Source organism: Sus scrofa, chromosome 6, assembly GCF_054392235.1.
Source record: "Sus scrofa isolate SSC_HxYL_T2T_F1_AM1 chromosome 6, Sscrofa_HxYL_maternal_Yorkshire_Landrace_v2.0, whole genome shotgun sequence".
NCBI classification, from domain to species: Eukaryota; Metazoa; Chordata; class Mammalia; order Artiodactyla; family Suidae; genus Sus; species Sus scrofa.
In genome coordinates this window covers 143,384,394-143,404,800 of record NC_139388.1, presented here as the reverse complement: position 1 = coordinate 143,404,800, position 20,407 = coordinate 143,384,394, and the positions used below count along the sequence as shown (strand labels likewise).

Below are 20,407 nucleotides of genomic sequence, written 5' to 3'. Positions count from 1 at the left end.
AAGAGTATAAAGGTTCCTTAAAAAACTAAAAATAGAGCCACCATATGATCTAGCAATTCTACTCCTGGGCATATACCTGGAGAAAACCATAATTTTAAAAGATACATGCACCCCAATTTTACTTCAGCACTATTTATAATAGCCAAAAAATGGAGGCAACCTAAATGTCCACTGACTGGAACGGATAAAGAAAATGTGGTACACATATACAATGGAATATTACTTAGCCATAAAAAAAGAATGAAATAATGCCATTTGCAGCAACATGGATGGATCTAGAGATTATCATACAAAGGGAAGTTAGAGAAAGACAAACATCATGTGGCATCGCTTATATGTGGAATCTTAATAAAAAGTATAGAAATGAACTTATTTGCAGAACAGAAACAGACTCACAGATCTTGAAAAGAAACTTATAGTTACTAAAAGGAAAACTTGGTGGGGGAGGGATAAATTACCAGGTTGCGAGTAACATATACACACTACTGTGTATAAAATAGATCATCAACATCAACAAGGACCTACTATATAGTTCAGAGAACTCTACTAATATTCTATAACTCAGAAAAGAATCTGAAAAATAAAGTAAACATGAATAACTGAATCACTTTGCTGTATGCCTGAAACTAACACAACACTGTAAATCAACAATACTCTAACATAAAATAAAAATTAAAATAAAAAATAGAAAGTTAGATAAGTGGAACAAAATAGCCTAGAAAAAGGCAGAGATGTATACAGTCAACTGCTCTTTGACAAAAGAGAAAAAGCAACACAATGGAGCAAAGATACAGACTTTCAATAAATGGTGCTACAACAGCTGTACATCCATATTAAAAAAATGAATCTGCACACAGACTTTATAACTTCAGAAAAGTTAATTCAAAATGGATATATGACATGAATGTAAAACATAAAACTTTAAAACTTGTAGAAGAAAACTTAGAGAAAACCTACGTGAAATTAGGAGTGATGATTATTTTGTTAGATACACCATCAAAAGCAAAATCTTTGAGAGAAATATTGTGTAATCTGTAGTTCATTAACATTAAACACATGGTCTGCAAAAGGTAATGTCAAATGAGAAGACAAGTTACAGACTGGGAAAAAAAAAAAACCTTGTGTATCACCCATCTAATAAAAGACATATAAAATAAACAAAGAACTCTTAAAATTCAACAATAAGAAAATGAACAACCAGATTAAAAAATAAGCCAAAACTCTCAACAGACACTTCATCAAAGAAGATACACAAATTCATATAAGCATATGAAAGTTGTTTCTCATCATATGTCATTGGGAAAATGCAAATAAAAACAATTAGCATTACATACCTATAAGAATGGCCAAAGTCTAACACTGACAAAAAAAAAAACTGCTGACAAGGATGTGGAACAACAGGAACTTTCATTCGTTATGGCAGGAGTGCAAAATAGTATAGCTAATCTGGAAAGAAGTTGGGGGTTTCTCAAAAAACTAAATACACTTTTATCTTAAGATCAAGTAAATGCATTTCTTGCTATTTACCCAAAGGAGGTGAATACTTCTTTTCTTTTTCTTTTTTTTTTTTTTTTGTCTTTTTGCTATTTCTTTGGGCCGCTCCCGCGGCATATGGAGGTTCCCAGGCTAAGGGTCGAATTGGAGCTGTAGCCGCCAGCCTACGCCAGAGCCACAGCAAAGCGGGATCCGAGCCGCGTCTGCAACCTACACCACAGCTCACGGCAACGTTAGATCCTTAACCCACTGAGCAAGGGCAGGGACCGAACCCGCAACCTCATGGTTCCTAGTCGGATTCGTTAACCACTGCGCCACGACGGGAACTCCTGAATACTTATTTTCATACAAAACCCAGCACACGGACATTTACAGAAGCTTTATTCATAATCAACCAAATTGGGAGGAATCAAGACATCCTTCAGTAGGTGAATGAATAAATAACCTGTGGTACATCCAGACAATGGCAGCGCTAAACATAAATTAGCGATCAAGCAATGGAAAGACATCCTGTAACCTTAAATGCATATTACCATGCAAATGAAGCCAATATGAAAATGCTACATTCTGTAGGATTCCACCCATATGACATACATTCTTGAGAAAGCAAAACATAGAGACAGTAAAAAGATCAGTGGTGGCAGGTTTTGCAGGATTTGGGAGTGAGGAATAAAGAGGCAGAGCACAGAGAATTTGTTAGGACAGTGAAACTATTCTGAATAGTATTATAACAATGACATTATATTGTGTCCAAACCCATAGAGTATAAAACACCAAGAGTGAATCCTAAGGCCAGCTTTGGGTGATTATGACGTGTCTCTATAGATTCATCAATTGAAACAAATGTACCACTCTGGTGGAGGATGTTGATAATGGGGGAGGCCATGCATGTGTGGGTATACATGCATAAATACTGTAAGCCTCTGTATCTTCTCAATTTTGCTGTGAACTGCTCTAAAAATAGTCTTTAAAAAACTTTAAAAGGGGAAGTAAAATAGAAGTCTGGAGGAAAAACGTTTTCCTTTGCTCTCCAGAAAGGGGTGAAGGGTTCCTTCAATAAGGTATAGTGGGGGAAAAAAACAGTGAAGAAATAAGTAGAGAACAGGCTGGCTGAGCAAATAAATTCAAAGAAAGGAAATGGTTAAAAAAAAAAAAAAGCTATTTTTTTGCTTTATATTCCATGTTGGGAAGAGTAAGAGGAGGAAGAGAGTGGAGTTCCCATTGTGGCTCAGCGGTAATGAACTAGACTAGTATCCATGAGGACATGGGTTCAATCCCTGGCTTTGCTCAGTGGGTTAAGAATCTGGTGTTGCTGTGAGCTGTGGGGTAGGTCACAGATGCAGCTCGGATATAGCGTTCCTGTGGCTGCAGTGTAGGCTGGCAGCTAAAGCTCTGATTCAACCCCTAGCCTGGGAACTTCCATATGCCATGTGTGCAGCCCTAAAAAGACAGAAAAAGAAAGGAAGGAAGGAAGGAAGGGAGGGAGGGGAGGGGAGGGAAATGGAGAAAAGGAGGAGTGGTTAATTAGAAAGCTGATTCGCAAGTACTGGAAAAGATGAGAGCCCAAGCCTGAACTGGCTAAATCACACACCTGAGCTCCATGGTGCATAACCCAGGACCCTCTCTATTTGGTTTCAGCCTCTTTTTATGATGCTGAAAAAATTAATGTGTTTCTCTGCAACTTTTACACAACTGTCATAGCTATGCCTATAGTAAGAAAAATAACCTAACTAGACATAATTGTAAATAAGCACAAGGCATCTTATTTGGATGATGGAAATACTCTATACTTGAATTGTGGTCATGGATGCACAATTCAGTACATTTACTAAAAATCATTAAACTGTTCACTTATAACAGGTTAGATTAATGGTATGTAAAATATATGGCACTTCTTCAGACAATCTCCACTATTCTCCAATAGGAAAAAAAAAAAAAAAAAAAAAGCCCAGGAATATCTTTCTTTCGACTTATTATAATTTGGTTTGCCTGATATTCCTTTTAAAATGTGACTCCAAGATCAAACACATCAATTCCATTGTGTTTCATGTAAACAAAACAACGCATTTACTGCTAAACTTCATTTACTACTAAGCTGTATTGACATACTTTCTTCTAGTCTTTGTAGCTTATGCCTGTTTAAACAACCATATCCCACAGTCTGATTATGTAACATGTAAACTTAAAGTCCTTAGACATTTTTTCTTGCTACAATCAACTGCCAAGGAAATTTACTTCCACTCAAAAATTATACACTATTTTTAAATTTTTAATTTAAAAATTAATATTAGTGAAAATCTGATGAAAACAGAAAAGACACAATGGCAAAAAAAAAAATAGCTGATATAGTATATTTACACCCAGCACATTTTATGTAATATAATATAAAAAAAAATAACATCCATTTTTACAGTAAACCTTCCCAGGTCCAAGAAATGCTCCAGCATACTTTTAACAATCTGATAGAGTCTATTACATCACCCTATTTTAGTCCATCACAGTTCTTAGCACTACCTGAAGTTTTTCTTATTTGTTACCTTTTTCAATACTTACTTTAGCTCATTAGTACGTACAACCCCCTAAGATTATAGGCTCTACTGACCATTCTTTCCTAAAGATCTCATCTAGTTTCATAGTTTAAAAATTAATTCCATATGCTGACAATTCCTAAAACTAGATCTCCAGCCCAGACCTGTCTCACAAACTCCAGGCTCCCCTATAATGCAAACAAACACATATACAAACAAACGCCCATTACATATGCCCTGCATACATGTACATCTGTTTATTCAACACATCTCAAACCAAATTTCTGGACTCTCCCTACTAACTCAATAACTGTCCCTCTCTCCATATCTCAATTAATGGCCTCTCTATACTTCAGAAAGTTATCCTTAACTCCTCTCTTTCCTTCACATTCCACAGCCACTCCATTAGCAAATGGTATTAATTATGCCTTCAGACATATATCCAGACTCTAACCAACTTCTCACCCTCACTGTTAGCATCCTGGCCAAGGCTTCACCACTCTCACCTATTTGGCAGCTGCTATAGCCTCCAATCCATTCTCCCTACTTCCATCCTTGCTCTGCCCTCCACTACAGTCTATTTGCACATTTCTGTGAGCTCCTTTCAAACACAAGGGAAGATACCTAAAAACCCTGCAATGGCTTTGTTTCAATTAGGAGAAAAAAAAAATCCTTTCTTTAGGCTGTTGTCATCTCCCCCACCTTTTCTCTTAATACTTTCCCTTTTTTTCACTCCTCTTCTATATTTTCCAAGTGTTCTTAATAATGTTTGGTTTTTTAAAGTTTTATTAACAAAAAAGAAGCTTTTAAACAATAAAACTATGAGAGTAATCTCTCTTTTACCTCAAATGCTTTCTAAGTACAGAATTAAATACCAAAGTCTTTAGAAGAAAAAACCAAGTTAAGTTCATGGTAAGAACTTGTTAAGGACTTGAATGCCTATGTTCCTAATGAAAACTTTAATGAAGACAAGTTTTTCAAATAAGCTAAATTGTATTGTGTGGGAGAATGATTTCTGAGTTTGGAATACCTTGTTTAAATTTTCCCTCTACTACTTACTAATTGTGAAACCTTGACTATGTCACTATCCTCTGATTCATAGCTCTCTTATGTGCAAAGATGACTAGAATAACCTGTGAAAATCATCATAAACTTGATGCTTTACAAGAGAAGAAATGTACCTATTTATAGCTACCAAAAACATCCAATAGGGCTGACTATTCCTCGAAATGCTATGGAAAGTTCTAGATTAACCTCTGTATACAAAAGGATGCCAGAGAAACAACCAAAATCTCACAAAGTATAAGGGCCTGACTGCAAAATTTTACACAACTTCTCAAAGCCTATTAAGTGATCTTAAAACTGAGAGAGGTAGAGAGGCTTACTCTTTAGTAACAGCAAGGGAAGAGAAGCCACAAAGCTATGGTTCCTGAAATACAGATTTTAAAAGTTCTGACTGTGTAACTGGAACTGGGGTTGCTGCAGATGACTTCATAAGACGACCCAGGAGGCAGAAATTAACTGTCAAGAGGTCCTTGGGAACTGCTCCTGGTTAAAACAAACCAAGCGTTTCAAAGGACGAATCTCTTTTGAGAGAACGCTAGCAACTGGGGTGTAATTTCGACCTCTCCTTAAGTGGATCAGTTCTCGCAATTTCGTCGCCCGGCCGGAACCACTCACCGGGTCTTCAGGGCTGCAAGGCCTTAAAAGTTGGGAACAAGCGGCCCAGACCCCACAAGTTCGGACAAATCGCTAGGTGGCCATCTATCCGTTCCAGACACCGTTGCTAGGGTAACAAGGCAAACCTTCGGGCTCGCCGGGTCTTGTTTTTTCCCCAGGTAGGCCAGAGAGCTTCGGGGGCGTGGTTACGTGAGAGACGCACGTAGGGGGCGGGACAGAGGCGAAACCGGACCAAAGACGCGGTTACGTTCCAGGACGCATGCGTGCGGTGTTGGGCTGCGGGAAGTCTTCAGCAGTGTTGCGGGGAGTGAGCTATGGCAGCCGCAAGTGCCCCTTTAGGCGTATCTTTGCAAGAAGCCACCCAGCGAAGGTTGCGGAGATTTTCAGAGCTGAGAGGTACCAAAGAAGGAACCCCAGCTCTCCTCGGCAAAGAACAGGGAGGGTGCTTTTCGTGCTGGGATATTTGCTGGACTAGCACTTCCTTTTGCGGCCCTAGGGCGCTGGTGCCGGCTTAGCTAAGCCTCCTACTGAGATTTTTATTCTTCTATCACTGTACTTCTACCACTGTGATACCTAATGTTACTTTCTTCATGTTTATGCTAATCGTATATACATATATGTGTGTATATGTATATGTGTGTATATGTATATATGCGTATTTAAAAGGGAGGAGGGAGAAGAAAAACAATATTCTAACTAGTGAAGTTATAAATCCAAGTTACTCACTTGTTTAGTTCATTAAAAACAAAATGCTATTTTAAATAAACCTAAAAGACAGGAAACATTGTGTTTTAACCCTTACAAATCTGATTGTAACTATCTTCCACCCCCTACCTACTTAACCAGTTTGCTCCATAATGTGAACACTTACAAAGTGAAAAATGAAACAATATGGAGAAATTAAGAATTAAAAATTAAAAGGGGTAAATTTGTTGCAAAAAAAATTAAGACTGTACCACTTGTTTCTTGTACAACTTTCTAATTGGTTATATTTTTCTTGACGTTACTACCTTAAAAATAGAGGAAATAATACTTGATGATGGTAAAAGGTTTAGGAACATCAGATTAACAAGTTCTTATTTGTTAACTAATAAAAAACTTTATTCATCTCGTTTATCAAGAAGAGCTTGCAACTGTCAACCGAAAGTTCATTCTGTCTTTTAATGTGTTCATTAGGGAGTTAGGAACTTTTCTGTTATCCAGAATTTGGTGTCATTCTCTAGTAGCCTTTGTAAACTTGCATGACTCATCTTAAGGTAATAAAAAATAAAATACCCACATTTATAAACAGCAGCATTGTAGAAATGGATCCTTGGGTTTAATCTTTCTCAGCCAACAAACATTAAGTGGTCCTTGTTGTGAAAAATGATTTTCAAAGCTTGAGATTCATTTATTCCTTTGTTTCCTCTTTTTATTTAAGAATTGAGTTCATCTTTGACAAGTTAAACTACTTCTCTTAGACAAGAAACATTACAACTTTCAGAAAATCTAAAAAAATGGCACTAAGACCGTAAAAGGAGCAAGTAATCTAAAGGAGAAAAAAACAAAACAAAAACCCTAGAGTTTGTGAATAATTCTTAGCAGAACTATGAATCTTATTAGGTGGCCACTCATTATTCCCTAATTTCAAAAGCAGAAGATACATTTACAGAGATATTGTTACCTCTTTTCTCCCTCTTTCCAAATAGGTAAACCTGCAACAGCTAGAGAATTCTGATAATATTTACCATTTCCTTGCTTCTTCCACATAGGCAAACCTGTGGCAGCTGGAGAATTCTGGGATATTGTTGCAATAACAGCAGCTGATGAAAAACAGGAGCTTGCATATAAGCAACAGCTGTCAGAAAAGCTGAAAAAAAAGGAGTTACCCCTTGGAGTTCAATATCTTGTTTTTGTTGATCCCGCTGGAGCCAAAATTGGTATGCATTTATGGTCAGATTTATGTCATAAGTTGTGGGCAGAATAATCATTGAAGAAGAACTTTCCTTTGGCTTACAGTTTATAAACTTTGTATCTTTCTATCCATAGTCTTTACAGACTTTAAAAATTTTAATGCACTATTTTTTGAAAAAGATAAAAGCATGGCAACTCTTTACACATTATGGACTAAACATAAATAACTTCCAAAATGCTGTGTTAATTGAGAGAGAACTTTATTAGTCACAATAAAATTTGCTCAGATGGTGAATATTCCTTTGGACCTTATTAGTAGGGCTCCTAAGGTCCTTCCAACTCCACAGTTGCTTTGTTCAGAAATTTAAATGAAGAGAGCAAATCAGGAAAAATATATATTTGGCCTCTTGGGACCACAATGTAGAATGCAAAAGAGCACAGTCTAAATGGAATAAATATTATAGATGTTTACTTTTAAAAAACCAGTGTGTCAACTTTGTAAAAGGCAAACGTCAAAAGACCTTCCGTTGAAAATAAGTACATGCTATATTTCTGGAGACTATTTTCTGTGTGATACTTAAAGGTGAAGTCCCTTAACACCAGAGGTAGAATGTCTGTATCTGATACTGGCATTGTCCTAATTAACAAATGTTTTAATCCTCACAACTGTGTGATCAGTAGTTTCATGAATCCCATTATTTGGATGAGAACTTTTTTTTTTTTTGCTTTTTAGAGCTGCACTCATGGCATATGGAGGTTCCCAGGCTAGGGGTCCAATCAGAGCTGCAGCTGCCAGCCTACACCACAGCTACAGCAATGTGGGATCTGAGCCACATCTTTGACCTACACCACAGCTCACAGCAACATCAGATCCTTAGTCCGCTGAGCTAGGCCAGGGATCAAACCCACAACCTCATGGTTCCTAGTCAGATTTGTTTCCACTGTGCCACGATGGGAACTCCTGGATGAGACTTTGAGGCACAAAATGTTAAATAACTTGCCCAAGGTAACTAATACATGAAAGTTACTTTTTTTTTTTTTTTTTTTGGAAAAGAGGTTCTAAGACACTTTTCAGATAGTAAATCTAATGCATATAATTGATCAGTTGAGAGAATTATTTTAATGGGTTTTACAATTTGTTGCTCCAAGTGAATGTGTAAACTTAGTCTTCTAGTGTTGCAGATTATCTAATATATCATTTCTTTCTACTCCTAATTTAAAGAGACTTTTAACTCAAATTTTATTACTAAATCTGATCTTTGGTTTCCATCACTAATTATTTATTTAGTTGATAGGAAATGTGTATTTACTTGGATTCTTTTGCCTGTCTCTTTGCTCTCTGTCTAGTTAATTGTAGCCTCAAAATTGTAACACCTAAACTTACTGAAATAAGAAAGTTTTCGTAGGTTTTGGTGACATACATTGTGCTTTTTAACTTTATTTTTAAGGAAATGGAGGATCAACACTTTGTGCCCTTCGATGTTTGGAAAAGCTGTATGGAGATCAGTGGAATTCTTTTACCATCCTATTAATTCACTCTGGTAATGTTATACTTTACTAATTTACGTTTTCTTTTAGTTTTTTACTTTTGATATCTTAGCACTTTTTTCTCCTTTACAAATACTTCTCCCTCTTTCTTTTTTCTTTTGTCTTTCAAGTAACTCTACTTTGAAAAAAATATTTTATGCTTTTATTGCTATTTTTAGATTGTCAGCACATAATAGTTTTCACAAAATTTAACCTTCAATTGTGGATCACATATATCATCAGCTTTTCACAGATATCATGAAACTATTTTGTTAAGATAGAACCCATCAAAATATGAACATTTCTTGATAATGCTTTACAAAGGAATCTTGCTGTAGGGCAGAGGCTGTGATGAGCAAACTTTAGCCAAAGCCTTCTGTTACGTATTTTTATCTAGTTATTGGTGGCCAAAGTTCATAATCCTTATAAGAGTTTAAAAACAAAAAGAAAAGGTGGTGATAAATCATGGAGTTGACAAGTTTAAAAGAAGCACAATCACACACAAAAGAGGGCAGAAAAGTAGCAAAGAAATAATCTCTGGGAGTTCCTGCCATGTCTCAGTGGTATCAAACCCGACTAGTATCCATGAGGATATGGGTTCCATCCCTGTTCTCAATGGGTTAAAGGGTCTGGCCTTGCCACGAACTGTGGTGTAAGTTGAAGATGCAGTTCAGATTGCTGTGGTTGTGGCCAGCAGCTGTAGCTCTGATGTAACCCCTAGCCAGGGAACTTCCATATGCCACAGGTGCAGCCCCATGAAGCAGAAAAAAAAATAAAAAAATAACAAAATAATCTCAGAGTAAAAAAAATGTTTAAATCAGATAAATTCGATTGTAGGAAATTTTGGTTACATGAGAAAAACCTCTGTGCACTGGGGGCTGGTGAAACTTCGTCATGGTATAGGGACATGGTATACACTGGGTATAGGGACAATATTTTAGAACCATTCGTCCACATGGTTTCCAAGGTACTTTTCATTTCTTAGAATTCATAGATGGAACAATGATTCTTTGTAAAATTGATATCAGGTAAAACATCCAAGTTCTGATATTAAGAATAACTAAAAAAGTAAAAAAGATTCAAATTTACAGTGTTATTCCAGAATAAGTATTATTATTACCAATTTACTAAAAATTAAGATAGACACCAGAAAATATATACAATTGATCCTTGAATAACACAGGGGTAAGGAGTGCTGACCTGATCATCACAGTTGGTCTTCTGTATAGGCAGTTCAACCTTCAGAGAACCCAGCACTATGTCAGGGTTTTAGCCAACCTCAGCTCATGTAGTACATAGTATTTACTGAAAAAAAAATCCTCATATTAAATGGACTGGCACAGTTCAAACCCATGTTGTTACAGGGATCAACTATAATTATAAATAGGTTACTCTTACGATGCTAAATTTTACTATTTGTTAGTATTTGGAAAATTAAAATGTATTTGCTCTTGTTGGTTGAACAGTGTATTCTATGGTAAGTACTTTTACATGTAGTGTTTATCATAAAATATCGAGTATCATTCTACATTTGATGATTTAGAATAAATCCAAAGATAAATAAAAAATGTTGAACCAGAGTTTGAACCGATGGTTGTGTGACTCTCTTATGCCTCTCACTGTATTTAGTTTTGTAAAAGTGATTAAGCTATTTAGTGTACTTAAGAGTGCACACTTTTCAAAGAATTAAGAAGTCATAAGGGGAGTTCCCTGGTGGTCTAGTGATTAGAATGTTGTGCTTTGGCCCAGATTTGATCCCTGGCCTAGGAACTGAGATCCTGCATCAAGCCACTGTAGCCACAGACAATAAATAAATAAATAAAAATTAAAAAATAAATCATAAGGCTCATCTTAGAGGGAATAGCTTATTTAAATTAAAAACAAGTATAAATTATAAAATGCTTTTAAATAAATGCAACTTTACTTCCTTTAAGTATATTATTTTGAGGAAAAATATTGCATCTAAAAATTAGGCTTTAATAAATAAGTATGCTCTCGAATTGGTATATTAGGTTTTTGTGACTTTTTTCCCCTATGAAGTGGATTTTTAATGTAGGAGTTTAAACATGGTGGAAATTTATTGTTTAAAATGTAGATAGAAGATTATATTTTAGCTCATTGTTCTCTTTACTAGTTATACAATTGATTCAAAACAATTCGCCACAGATAAATTATTTTAGAATTCTTTCCTAATCTAGAATTACATTTTATCAAATCCCTACAGAAGGAATGTTCCTTTAATTTGTTATCTAGAATCGATTATTCTTTCCTGGGATACAATAATGCGTTTTATATTTTAAGTTTCTTTAAAGATCATTTTGATTTGTAACTGATGCCTTAGGGTTAATCTTATAAACAATCTTATAAACATTTTACAACAGTTAATTCGCTTAATTTTTATATAGGTGGCTACAGTCAACGCCTTCCAAATGCAAGTGCATTGGGGAAAATTTTTACTGCTTTACCTTTTGGTAGTCCCATTTATCAGATGTTGGAATTAAAACTAGCCATGTACATTGATTTCCCCTCACATATGAATCCTGGGATTCTGGTTACCTGTGCAGACGATATTGAACTTTATAGTATTGGAGAATCTGAGTTTATTAGGTTTGACAAACCTGGCTTTACTGCTTTAGCTCATCCTTCTAGTTTGACCGTTGGAACAACACACGGAGTATTTGTCTTAGAACCTTTTAATCGTTTAGAATATAGAGACCTGGAATACAGATGTTGCCATCGCTTCCTTCATAAGCCCAGCATTGAAATGATGTATAAATTTGATGCTGTGTGTAGACCTGGGAACTTTTCTCAACAAGACTTTGGCGGGGGTGACACTCCCTCTCTTAAATTAGACCCTGAGTATGTGTACACAGACAGCGTATTTTACATGGATCATAAAACAGCAAAAAAGCTACTTGCTTTTTATGAAAAAATAGATACACTAAACTGTGAAATAGATGCCTATGGCGACTTTCTGCAGGCTTTGGGACCTGGAGCAACTGTAGAGTATACCAGAAACACATCAAATGTTACTAAAGAAGAGTCAGAGTTGGTAGACATGAGGCAGAGAATATTTCATCTTCTTAAAGGAACACCACTAAATGTTATTGTTCTTAATAACTCCAAATTTTATCACATTGGAACAACTAAAGAATATTTGTTTCATTTTACTTCAGATAGCAGTTTGAAGTCAGAGCTTGGCCTACAGTCCATAGCTTTTAGCATCTTTCCAGCAATACCCGAGTACTCTGGTAACAAATCCTGTATTATTCAAAGTATTCTGGATTCAAGATGTTCTCTAGCACCTGGCTCAGTTGTGGAGTATTCTAGACTGGGGCCTGATGTTTCAGTTGGGGAAAACTGCATTATCAGTGGTTCTCATATCATAACAAGAGCTATTCTACCTGCATATTCTTTTGTGTGTTCCCTAAGCCTAAAGATAAATGGACACATAAAGTATTCAACTATGGCATGTGGAGTTCAAGACAACTTGAAAAAGAATGTTAAAACATTGTCAGATGTAAAGTTACTTCAATTCTTTGGAGTCTCTTTGCTCTCATGCTTAGATGTTTGGAATCTGGAAGTCACAGAGGAACTATTCTCTGGAAACAAGACATATTTGAGTTTGTGGAATGCTCGTATTTTCCCAGTTTGTTCTTCTTTGAGTGATTCAGTTATAGCATCTCTAAAAATGTTAAATGCTGTACAGAGCAAGTCAGTATTCAGCCTGAATAACTATAAGCTGCTGTCCATTGAAGAAATGCTTGTCTACAAAGATGTGGAGGACATGATAACTTATAGAGAGCAAATTTTTCTGGAAATTGCTTTGAATAGAAAGCAGTCTGTTTTAGAAACATCTTAAATATTTTATATTTTGCCTTTCTTTATTGAGCAAGATTGCAGATGCAGGAGTTTTCTATAGTCTTGTTTTTCATTTTTGAAGTACATTAATGAAAATTATATTAACATGGTTACTATGGCATAACATTAATAATAAAAAAATACACATTAACCATTTTTGTTGAAAGAACCAAGCTTTAATTTCAGAAAAGTGAGTTGTTGGATGTTTATCACTCTATATTCATTTTTCTCTTATAAATATGGATTTGTGGAACATTATTTTGTTTATAAAATAATATAATTGTTTAAAGGTAATTTTGTAAATATACCTTAAGAGTCCTATTCATCTTCTTTTAGGATGTGATGCCAATAAAGTTCTAAGTGTTTTATTGGCAGTTCTCCCCTCAAATGCATTAGTCCCATTCTGATGAACTACTAGAAACATTATTCTGTATGGTCTTCAGAGCACTGTAGGAATACTGTAGAGGTACTTTTTTAGAAACAAATCCATGGCTGACAAAGTCAGATTAAATCATTCTCATTGTGAGCCTTAATTGATAAATAACTAGACACAAACCGTTCTGAAATTGATGGTAAATATCAGTTTCATTTACTAATCTTATCAGAATGAAATAAAAAATGTATATGTGCTATTGTAGCCTTCTAAACTTGAATATATGTTTGTATACCTTAAAATTTTTCCTTCAAGTTCCATCCATAGGATAGCATACACAGGACTCGAGTATCTGCATGGGGAAGATGTTGGAATAATCATGATTCACTGATAATCATGTCAGTTCATTTTGGACATTATTTCCATCCTCCCTTATTAATCCTTTTAACAGAACTATTAAAATTACCAGGTGAATTGATTTTAATTTTAATTTTTAAAATTTTCATCCATGTACTGGTAATGATGCTGAAAAGCAATCAATGGCCGAAAGGTAGGGAACCAGAAAACTAGAATGACTGAGAAAATAAACAGATGATAAACAGCTTCAAGAAAATAAAAGTCAGCTGGGATCTCAAATTTTGTGTTCCTATTTTAGTGTAAGCACATATGTGAAATGTCTTCATATCAAAGTCTAATAATAGAGAATAGATTTATCAGGGTTTTGTGTTTTCACAAGAATAAATTGAAATAGGAACTGGTCTGTGCCAATTTTATTTACATGTAATATGAAATTAACTTGTCAACATAAAAATAATTGGTAAGTCAGAAATAATTTATTTGCAACCCTCAGTTATATTTATATTTTTTTTCAAGTTTTTTTCCCAGGGAGAAAATTAAGATACATGATAGCCATTGTTTAGCATTTATTGATTTACTTGCATAGATTTCATAGAATATTATGTATTTGTCACTCATTAAAAGTTCATTGCTGTGTATCTAATTTAATTCTTCTAAGATCCCATCATTTATTAAGAATCACCATTATCTTATGTTCTACTAGAGAAAACACTGCTAATAAAATATGATGCAATGCTTATTTTGTTATTTGAATTTTTTATATTTGTTGGAAATCTCTTTTAAAAACACAGATTTGTATCATTTAATCCTTTTGTAAATACATGTAGAGGAACAAAAAAAGTGAAATATTAAGATATAGTTAAGACTCTTCTAAAGCTTCACATCTCGGATCAAACTTTTCTCAAGCACTTTTCAACTCAACGGTTGTTGACATCCATGTGTTTCCACCTACTACCATCTTCTGTGCTATCAAAAGTGTTGATAAAACTGCGTATCCTACACGTACCACAATCTCACTGCTGCCTAGATTTATTTTCATGCTGTGGACCCCAGATATGTTCTGCCAGTTTGATGCTGATGCTTTACTACGTGACAGAAATGTTTCATCTTTGCCTTAATCACGTCTCTAGAAGACATGTAGCTTCTATTTAAAGTCAGTGGGAGGTTTCTGACAAGTTGGTGGTCAGCACTTTAATCATTATCCTGCACAATGTATGGATTCTAGTTGCTTTGTATGTTATCTGTTTCAAAGAATTTGACAGTGTCTCTTTCCTTGATATGCATTGTTTGATCTGTAGTACCACACATGTACTACCAACAATGTGCCCTACTGCACTGAAGTGATTATCACATGCATATGTAAGTAAGAAATCAGACACTTTCTCTTGGCTTATCATTTTTACTTCATACAAGCACAGTCCTTAAGTCATGTACTCCCGATGTTTGTAAAGAACAACTCCTATTTGTAGCTAGATATATTCTGTAAACTTATTGATGAGTTAATAATTAACGATGACCAAGAAGGACATGGAAAAAAATGCTCCATTTGATGTTAATTTTCTGCCATGGGCATGTATTCTCCAAACTAAACAAAACAGAAATAGTTTGCATTAATGTATATTAAGTGGGAATAAAGCTTCAAAAAAATCCATGTAATATGCTGAAAATCACAAAACTTTGATGGCATGAATCCAGAATCATTTCTCACGATCTGTGATAATCTATTCATCTTTGGAGGCTAAGCAATACTACCTATGTTGTATAAAACACAGACCCAGAACCAAAACTTGCCTGCTGCAAAATGTATATTTGGTTGTCACAGCTGGTAACTGGTATGCCACACATGCTGTTCACAAAGACTGTAGTGGCTCCTGAACTTGAACAAATTGGAGGCCCAGAATTAAGCACTTTGATAATCTATCAGAATTAAAATAGAAAGAAAAAGCTAAGAAAAAACTTGTATTAATGTGCTGGAAATTGTGTAAAGTATTTTCAGGCGCTCTTTTGGTTGTTTAGCTAAATGAAACAAGTCTTTATGTCAATAACTAAATTATTCTTAATGAAGAATAAAGGCCTTTTAAAATGTATTTGAAAGCTATCTTTTTTCTTTTTTTAATGTTTTTTTATTGTTATTTCCCCAATACAATTTTTTTTCTTCTGTACAGCATGGTGACCCAGTTATTTTTTTTCATTCATGTAGTACAGGAGAAATAATTCAAATTACCATTAGCTGCTGAGTTTAACTTAAATCTTTTTTGTCTATAAAATATGTTTAGACAAAGCCAATTCCTATTGCTGTTGAGGAACACAAATTATATACATATCAGTGAAACCAAGAGCTGGTTCTTTAAAAAAATTAAGTTAACAAGTCTTTAGCTAGACTCACCAAGAAAAAAAGACAAAGGGCTCAAATAAATAAAATCAAAAATGAAAGAGGAGATGATACAACTGATGCCACAAAAATACAAAGGATCATAAAAAACTACCATGAATAATATATACCCATAAATTGGACAAACCAGAAGACAAGGATAAATTCCCAGAAACATACACTTTCTACAACTGAATCATGAAGAAATAAAAACATCTGAACAGACACATTACTAATAAGGAGATTGAATCAGTAATTTCAAAAGTCCCTACAAACTCTATTCCAGAACCAGACTGTTTTATTGGCAAATTCAGCCAAACATTCAACCAAGAATTAATATCACAGCTTCTCAAATTCTTCCAAAGAGTAGAAGAGGAAAGAACACTTCTAAATTAATTTTTGGAGGGCAGTATTATGCTGATACCAAAGCCGATCAAGAGCATCACAGAAAAGGAAAATTACAGGCCAATATCCCTGACAAACATAGAGGTAAAAGTCATCAGCAAAATATTAGCAAACTTAATTCAACAGTACATTAGAAGGATCTTATACTATGATCAAGTGAGATTTATTCCAGGGACACATGGATGGACTGACATCTGCAAATCAGTCAACATGATATACCACATTAACATAATAAAGGATAAAAATCATATGATTATCTCAAAAAATGTAGGAAAAGCATTTGACAAAATTCAATATCCATTAATGATTAAAAACAAACTTTCAATGAAATGAGTATAAAGGAAATGTACCTCAATATAATAGAGGCCAAATATGAAAAGCCCACAGCTTTTCAAGGGTGAAAAGCTGAAAGCGTTTCCCTTAAGATCAGAAACAAGACAAGGATGCCCACTCTCATCGCTTTTATTCAACATAGTTTTGGAAGTTCTTGCCAGAGAAGTTAGGCAAGAAAAAGAAATAAAAGGCATCCAAATTGGAAAGGAAGAAGTAAAACTGTCACTATTGCAGATGGCATGATGCTATATATAGGAAAAGCCTAAAGACACCACAAAAAAACTGTTATAATTAATAAAAAATTTCAGTAAGTTGCAGGATACAAAATCAATACACAAAAACACCTTGCCTTTCTATATACTATCAGAGAAATTAATACAACAGTTCCACTTACAGTTGTATCAAAATAATAAATATCTAGGAATAAATATAAACAAGGATCTGAAAGACCTGTACATTTAAAATTATAATATTTATGAAAGAAATTTAAGAAGACACAAATAAATGGAAAGATTCTGTGCTCATGGATTGAAATAATATTGTTAAAATGCCTATACTGCCCAAAGAAATCTACAGATTGAATGCAATCCCTGTCAAAATTCCAGTGGCATTTTTCACAAAACTGAAACAAACAATCCTAAAATTTGTATGGAACCACAGAATATCCTAAAGAGCCAATCTTTAGGAAAGAGTCAATCTTGAGAAAGAATAACAAAGCTGGAGGCATCACACTCCCTGATTTCAAACTATATTATAAACTGTAGTAATTAGAATAGCACTGTATTGGCAACCACGGAGATCAATAAAATAGAATAGAGAGCCCAGAAATAAAACCACACATATTATATGTAATTAATGTATGACACTGGAGCCAAGAGTATACAGTGGGAAAAGAACAGCCTCTTCAATAAATAGTGTCGGGAAATCTGGATAGCAATCTGCAAAAGAATGAAACTCTGCTATTCTGTGATACTATCCAAGTGTAGTATCTACTATACTATTTGAAAAATTGATTCAAAACAGATTAAAGACTTGAAGTATTACCTGAAACTATAATACTCCTAGAAGAAATCATAGGTGATAAGCCTCTTGACAAAGGTCTCAGTGATGACTTGTTGAATCTCACACCAAAACCAAAAGCAGCAAAAGCAAAAATGAACAAAGGAGACTATGCGAAACTAACAATCTTCTGCAAAGCAAAGAAAACCGTCAACAAAATGCAAAGGCAAGCTACTTAGTAAGAGAAAATATTTTGCAAATTATATATCTGATGAAGGCTAATATCAAAAATATATGAAGAACACATACAACTCTATACCAAAATAACAAATGATCTGATTTAAAAATGGGCAGAAGGAGTTCCCATTGTGGCACAGTGGAAATGAATCTGACTAGGAACAACAAGGTTGCCAGTTTGATCCCTGGCCTCACCAGTGGGTTAGGGATCTGGCGTTGCTGTGACCTGTGATGTAGGTCACAGACACAGTTTGGATCTGGTGTTGCTGTGGCTGTGGTGAAGGCTGGAAGCTATAGCTCCAATTAGACTCCTAGCCTGGGAATCTCCATATGCTGTGGGTGCGGCCCTAAAAAAAAAAAAAAAAAAAAAAAGGCAGAAGATCTGAATAGATATTCTTTCAAATGAGACATAAAGATGGTCAAAAGATACATGAAAAGATGTTCAGCTTCATTAATCATCAGGGAAATGCAAATCAAAACAACACTGAGATACTGCCTTACAGCTGTTCCAAGGGATCTATTTTAAAAGATAAGCTATCACGAAAAAGATATGGAGAGAAGAGAACCCTCGTGCATTGGTAGGAATGTAAAATGGTACAGCCACTGTGGAAAACAGTATAACGCTTCCTCAAAAAATTAAAAATAGAATTACCATATGATCCAGCAATTCTTCTTCTAGGTATTTATCCAAAGAAAATAAAAACATGAATTCAAAGAGACACATGTACTCCCATGTGCATTTCAGTAAAATGGAATACAGAATGGTGTAATATGGAATACAAAAAAATAAATAAAAAAGGAACAAACAATTAACAAAATGTATAGATACAGAGAACAGATTGGTAGTTGCCAGAGGTGGAGAGTGAGGGGTGAGCCACTTGGATAAATAAAGGAAAAAGGTACATACTTCCAATTATACAATAAGTCATGGAGATGTAATGCACAGCATGGTGACTATAATTAATAATATTTTGCATATTTGAGTATTTTTAAGAGTAGATATTAAAGGTTCTCATACAGGAAAAAATTCTATAACTATATATGGTGAAGTGTATTTACTAAACTTATTGGAGTGATCATTTAACAATTTATACAAATTTTAAACCATCATGCTGTCTTCATGAAACTAATATTTATGTCTGTCATACCTCAATTAAAAACATACAAAAATGGAATAAAGGGATAATAAATGCTTCTGCATTGATATTTGCAATCACAGGAAGAAGGTAAGGGGGAAAATACCTATGAATTAGTCACTGTTATCATGCCACCTGTACCGCAGCATGAATATTGACAGTTGTGTCTAAAGATTCTGAACCTAGCATCATGGTCCATGCAAGTAAATGATTGAATCTAGCTGACTTGAGGTTTCCTTGTAGACTAGTTAGACAAATTAGTCTATCTTTTGAAGCCTCTAGGAATCAGTGGCCTTCCAGAGTATAAAATTCAATCATTCAAACAGAACAATTCATCCCTGATTGTTGCACACTGGCGCAATCCATCTGTTACTCTCCTTTCCTAGCTCTCTATGCCAGAATCATATTTCTTCACTTTTGCTTCAATGCATCACTGAAACAATCAAAACCCTAATGTCTATATTCTTTGGGCACCGTTTCATGGTGTGTTACTGATCTGCTTGTTGAATCTCCAGTCTCCTTAAAGGCTCTTAAAATCTTTGCTACAACCAACACTTTGTGGGTAAGTAATGTGAATGATTTTTTAAATTTCTCTTCTTCACTGATATCAACTCTTTCTCTCTGCAGATCATTCAGATGGCTCAAGTTAGTTTTCATTTACCACTTCATTGTAGGAGTGTATCACATTGGCCCTAAAAAGAATTAAAGCATTTACATCTTGAGGCAAAAATCTTTTAAAACACAACTCTGGAAACCACGTAAGTGTTCACTTCATTTGAAGGTTGAGAAATGTTGCACTACTCAATGAAGTTTTACATGATTGGTTTCTTTCCTATTATTTTTTAGCCTTGGGGCTTGAGAAAGAAAATTATATTCACCAATATGCTGTTCTTCAGAGAAATTTCAAACATGTTTAATAAAATCTAGAACTAGAAAACTTTTACAGCACAAAGAAATAATTATGATCATAACAAGTGGTCCAAGTACAGATTTTAAATGTACAGGTACACTGACAAGATCATAAATTAACATATGAAATTCACTGCTCATATATCACTGGGATCAATTTTTAATGAAACTTAATAATAAAGATCATCACTCATTCTAATTGGTTAAAGTTAATAAGGTTTCTAATTAACCATTACACAGTCAAATCAGAAACTATCTATGGAAGCTAGGCTATGAAAACGGAAGGACAAAGTGTAGAAATTCT

The 20,407-nt window shown here is 34.7% G+C and overlaps 2 protein-coding genes across 4 annotated transcripts in view; one reads left to right on the top strand and one right to left on the bottom strand.

Moving 5' to 3' along the window:
* LRRIQ3 (leucine rich repeats and IQ motif containing 3) overlaps window positions 1-5,872 on the bottom strand; it is a 191,724-nt gene extending 185,852 nt beyond the window's left edge. The window contains 1 exon segment of the mRNA XM_084964693.1: window positions 5,703-5,872. The gene's annotated coding sequence lies outside the window, so the exon portion shown is untranslated.
* An 82-nt stretch (window positions 5,873-5,954) lies between these two features.
* Window positions 5,955-19,952, top strand: FPGT (fucose-1-phosphate guanylyltransferase). Of its 3 annotated transcripts, none has more exons than XM_084958249.1 (4): window positions 5,955-6,098; window positions 7,454-7,621; window positions 9,044-9,136; window positions 19,822-19,952. In XM_084958249.1, exons 1-4 carry the CDS (start codon window positions 6,017-6,019, stop codon window positions 19,842-19,844), a joined length of 366 nt encoding a protein of 121 aa, XP_084814375.1. In that variant the 5' UTR covers window positions 5,955-6,016; the 3' UTR covers window positions 19,845-19,952.
* Window positions 19,953-20,407: the final 455 nt, after the last annotated feature.

Excerpts from the sequence above, each read along its gene's own strand:
- FPGT (XM_084958248.1), top strand. The coding sequence starts at position 6,017 with ATGGCAGCCGCAAGTGCCCCTTTAGGCGTATCTTTGCAAGAAGCCACC. Across the intron at positions 6,099-7,453 it reads GAGATTTTCAGAGCTGAGAG|GCAAACCTGTGGCAGCTGGA; the intron begins GTACCAAAGAAG and ends TCTTCCACATAG. Across the intron at positions 9,137-12,298 it reads CATCCTATTAATTCACTCTG|ATAGCAGTTTGAAGTCAGAG; the intron begins GTAATGTTATAC and ends ATTTTACTTCAG.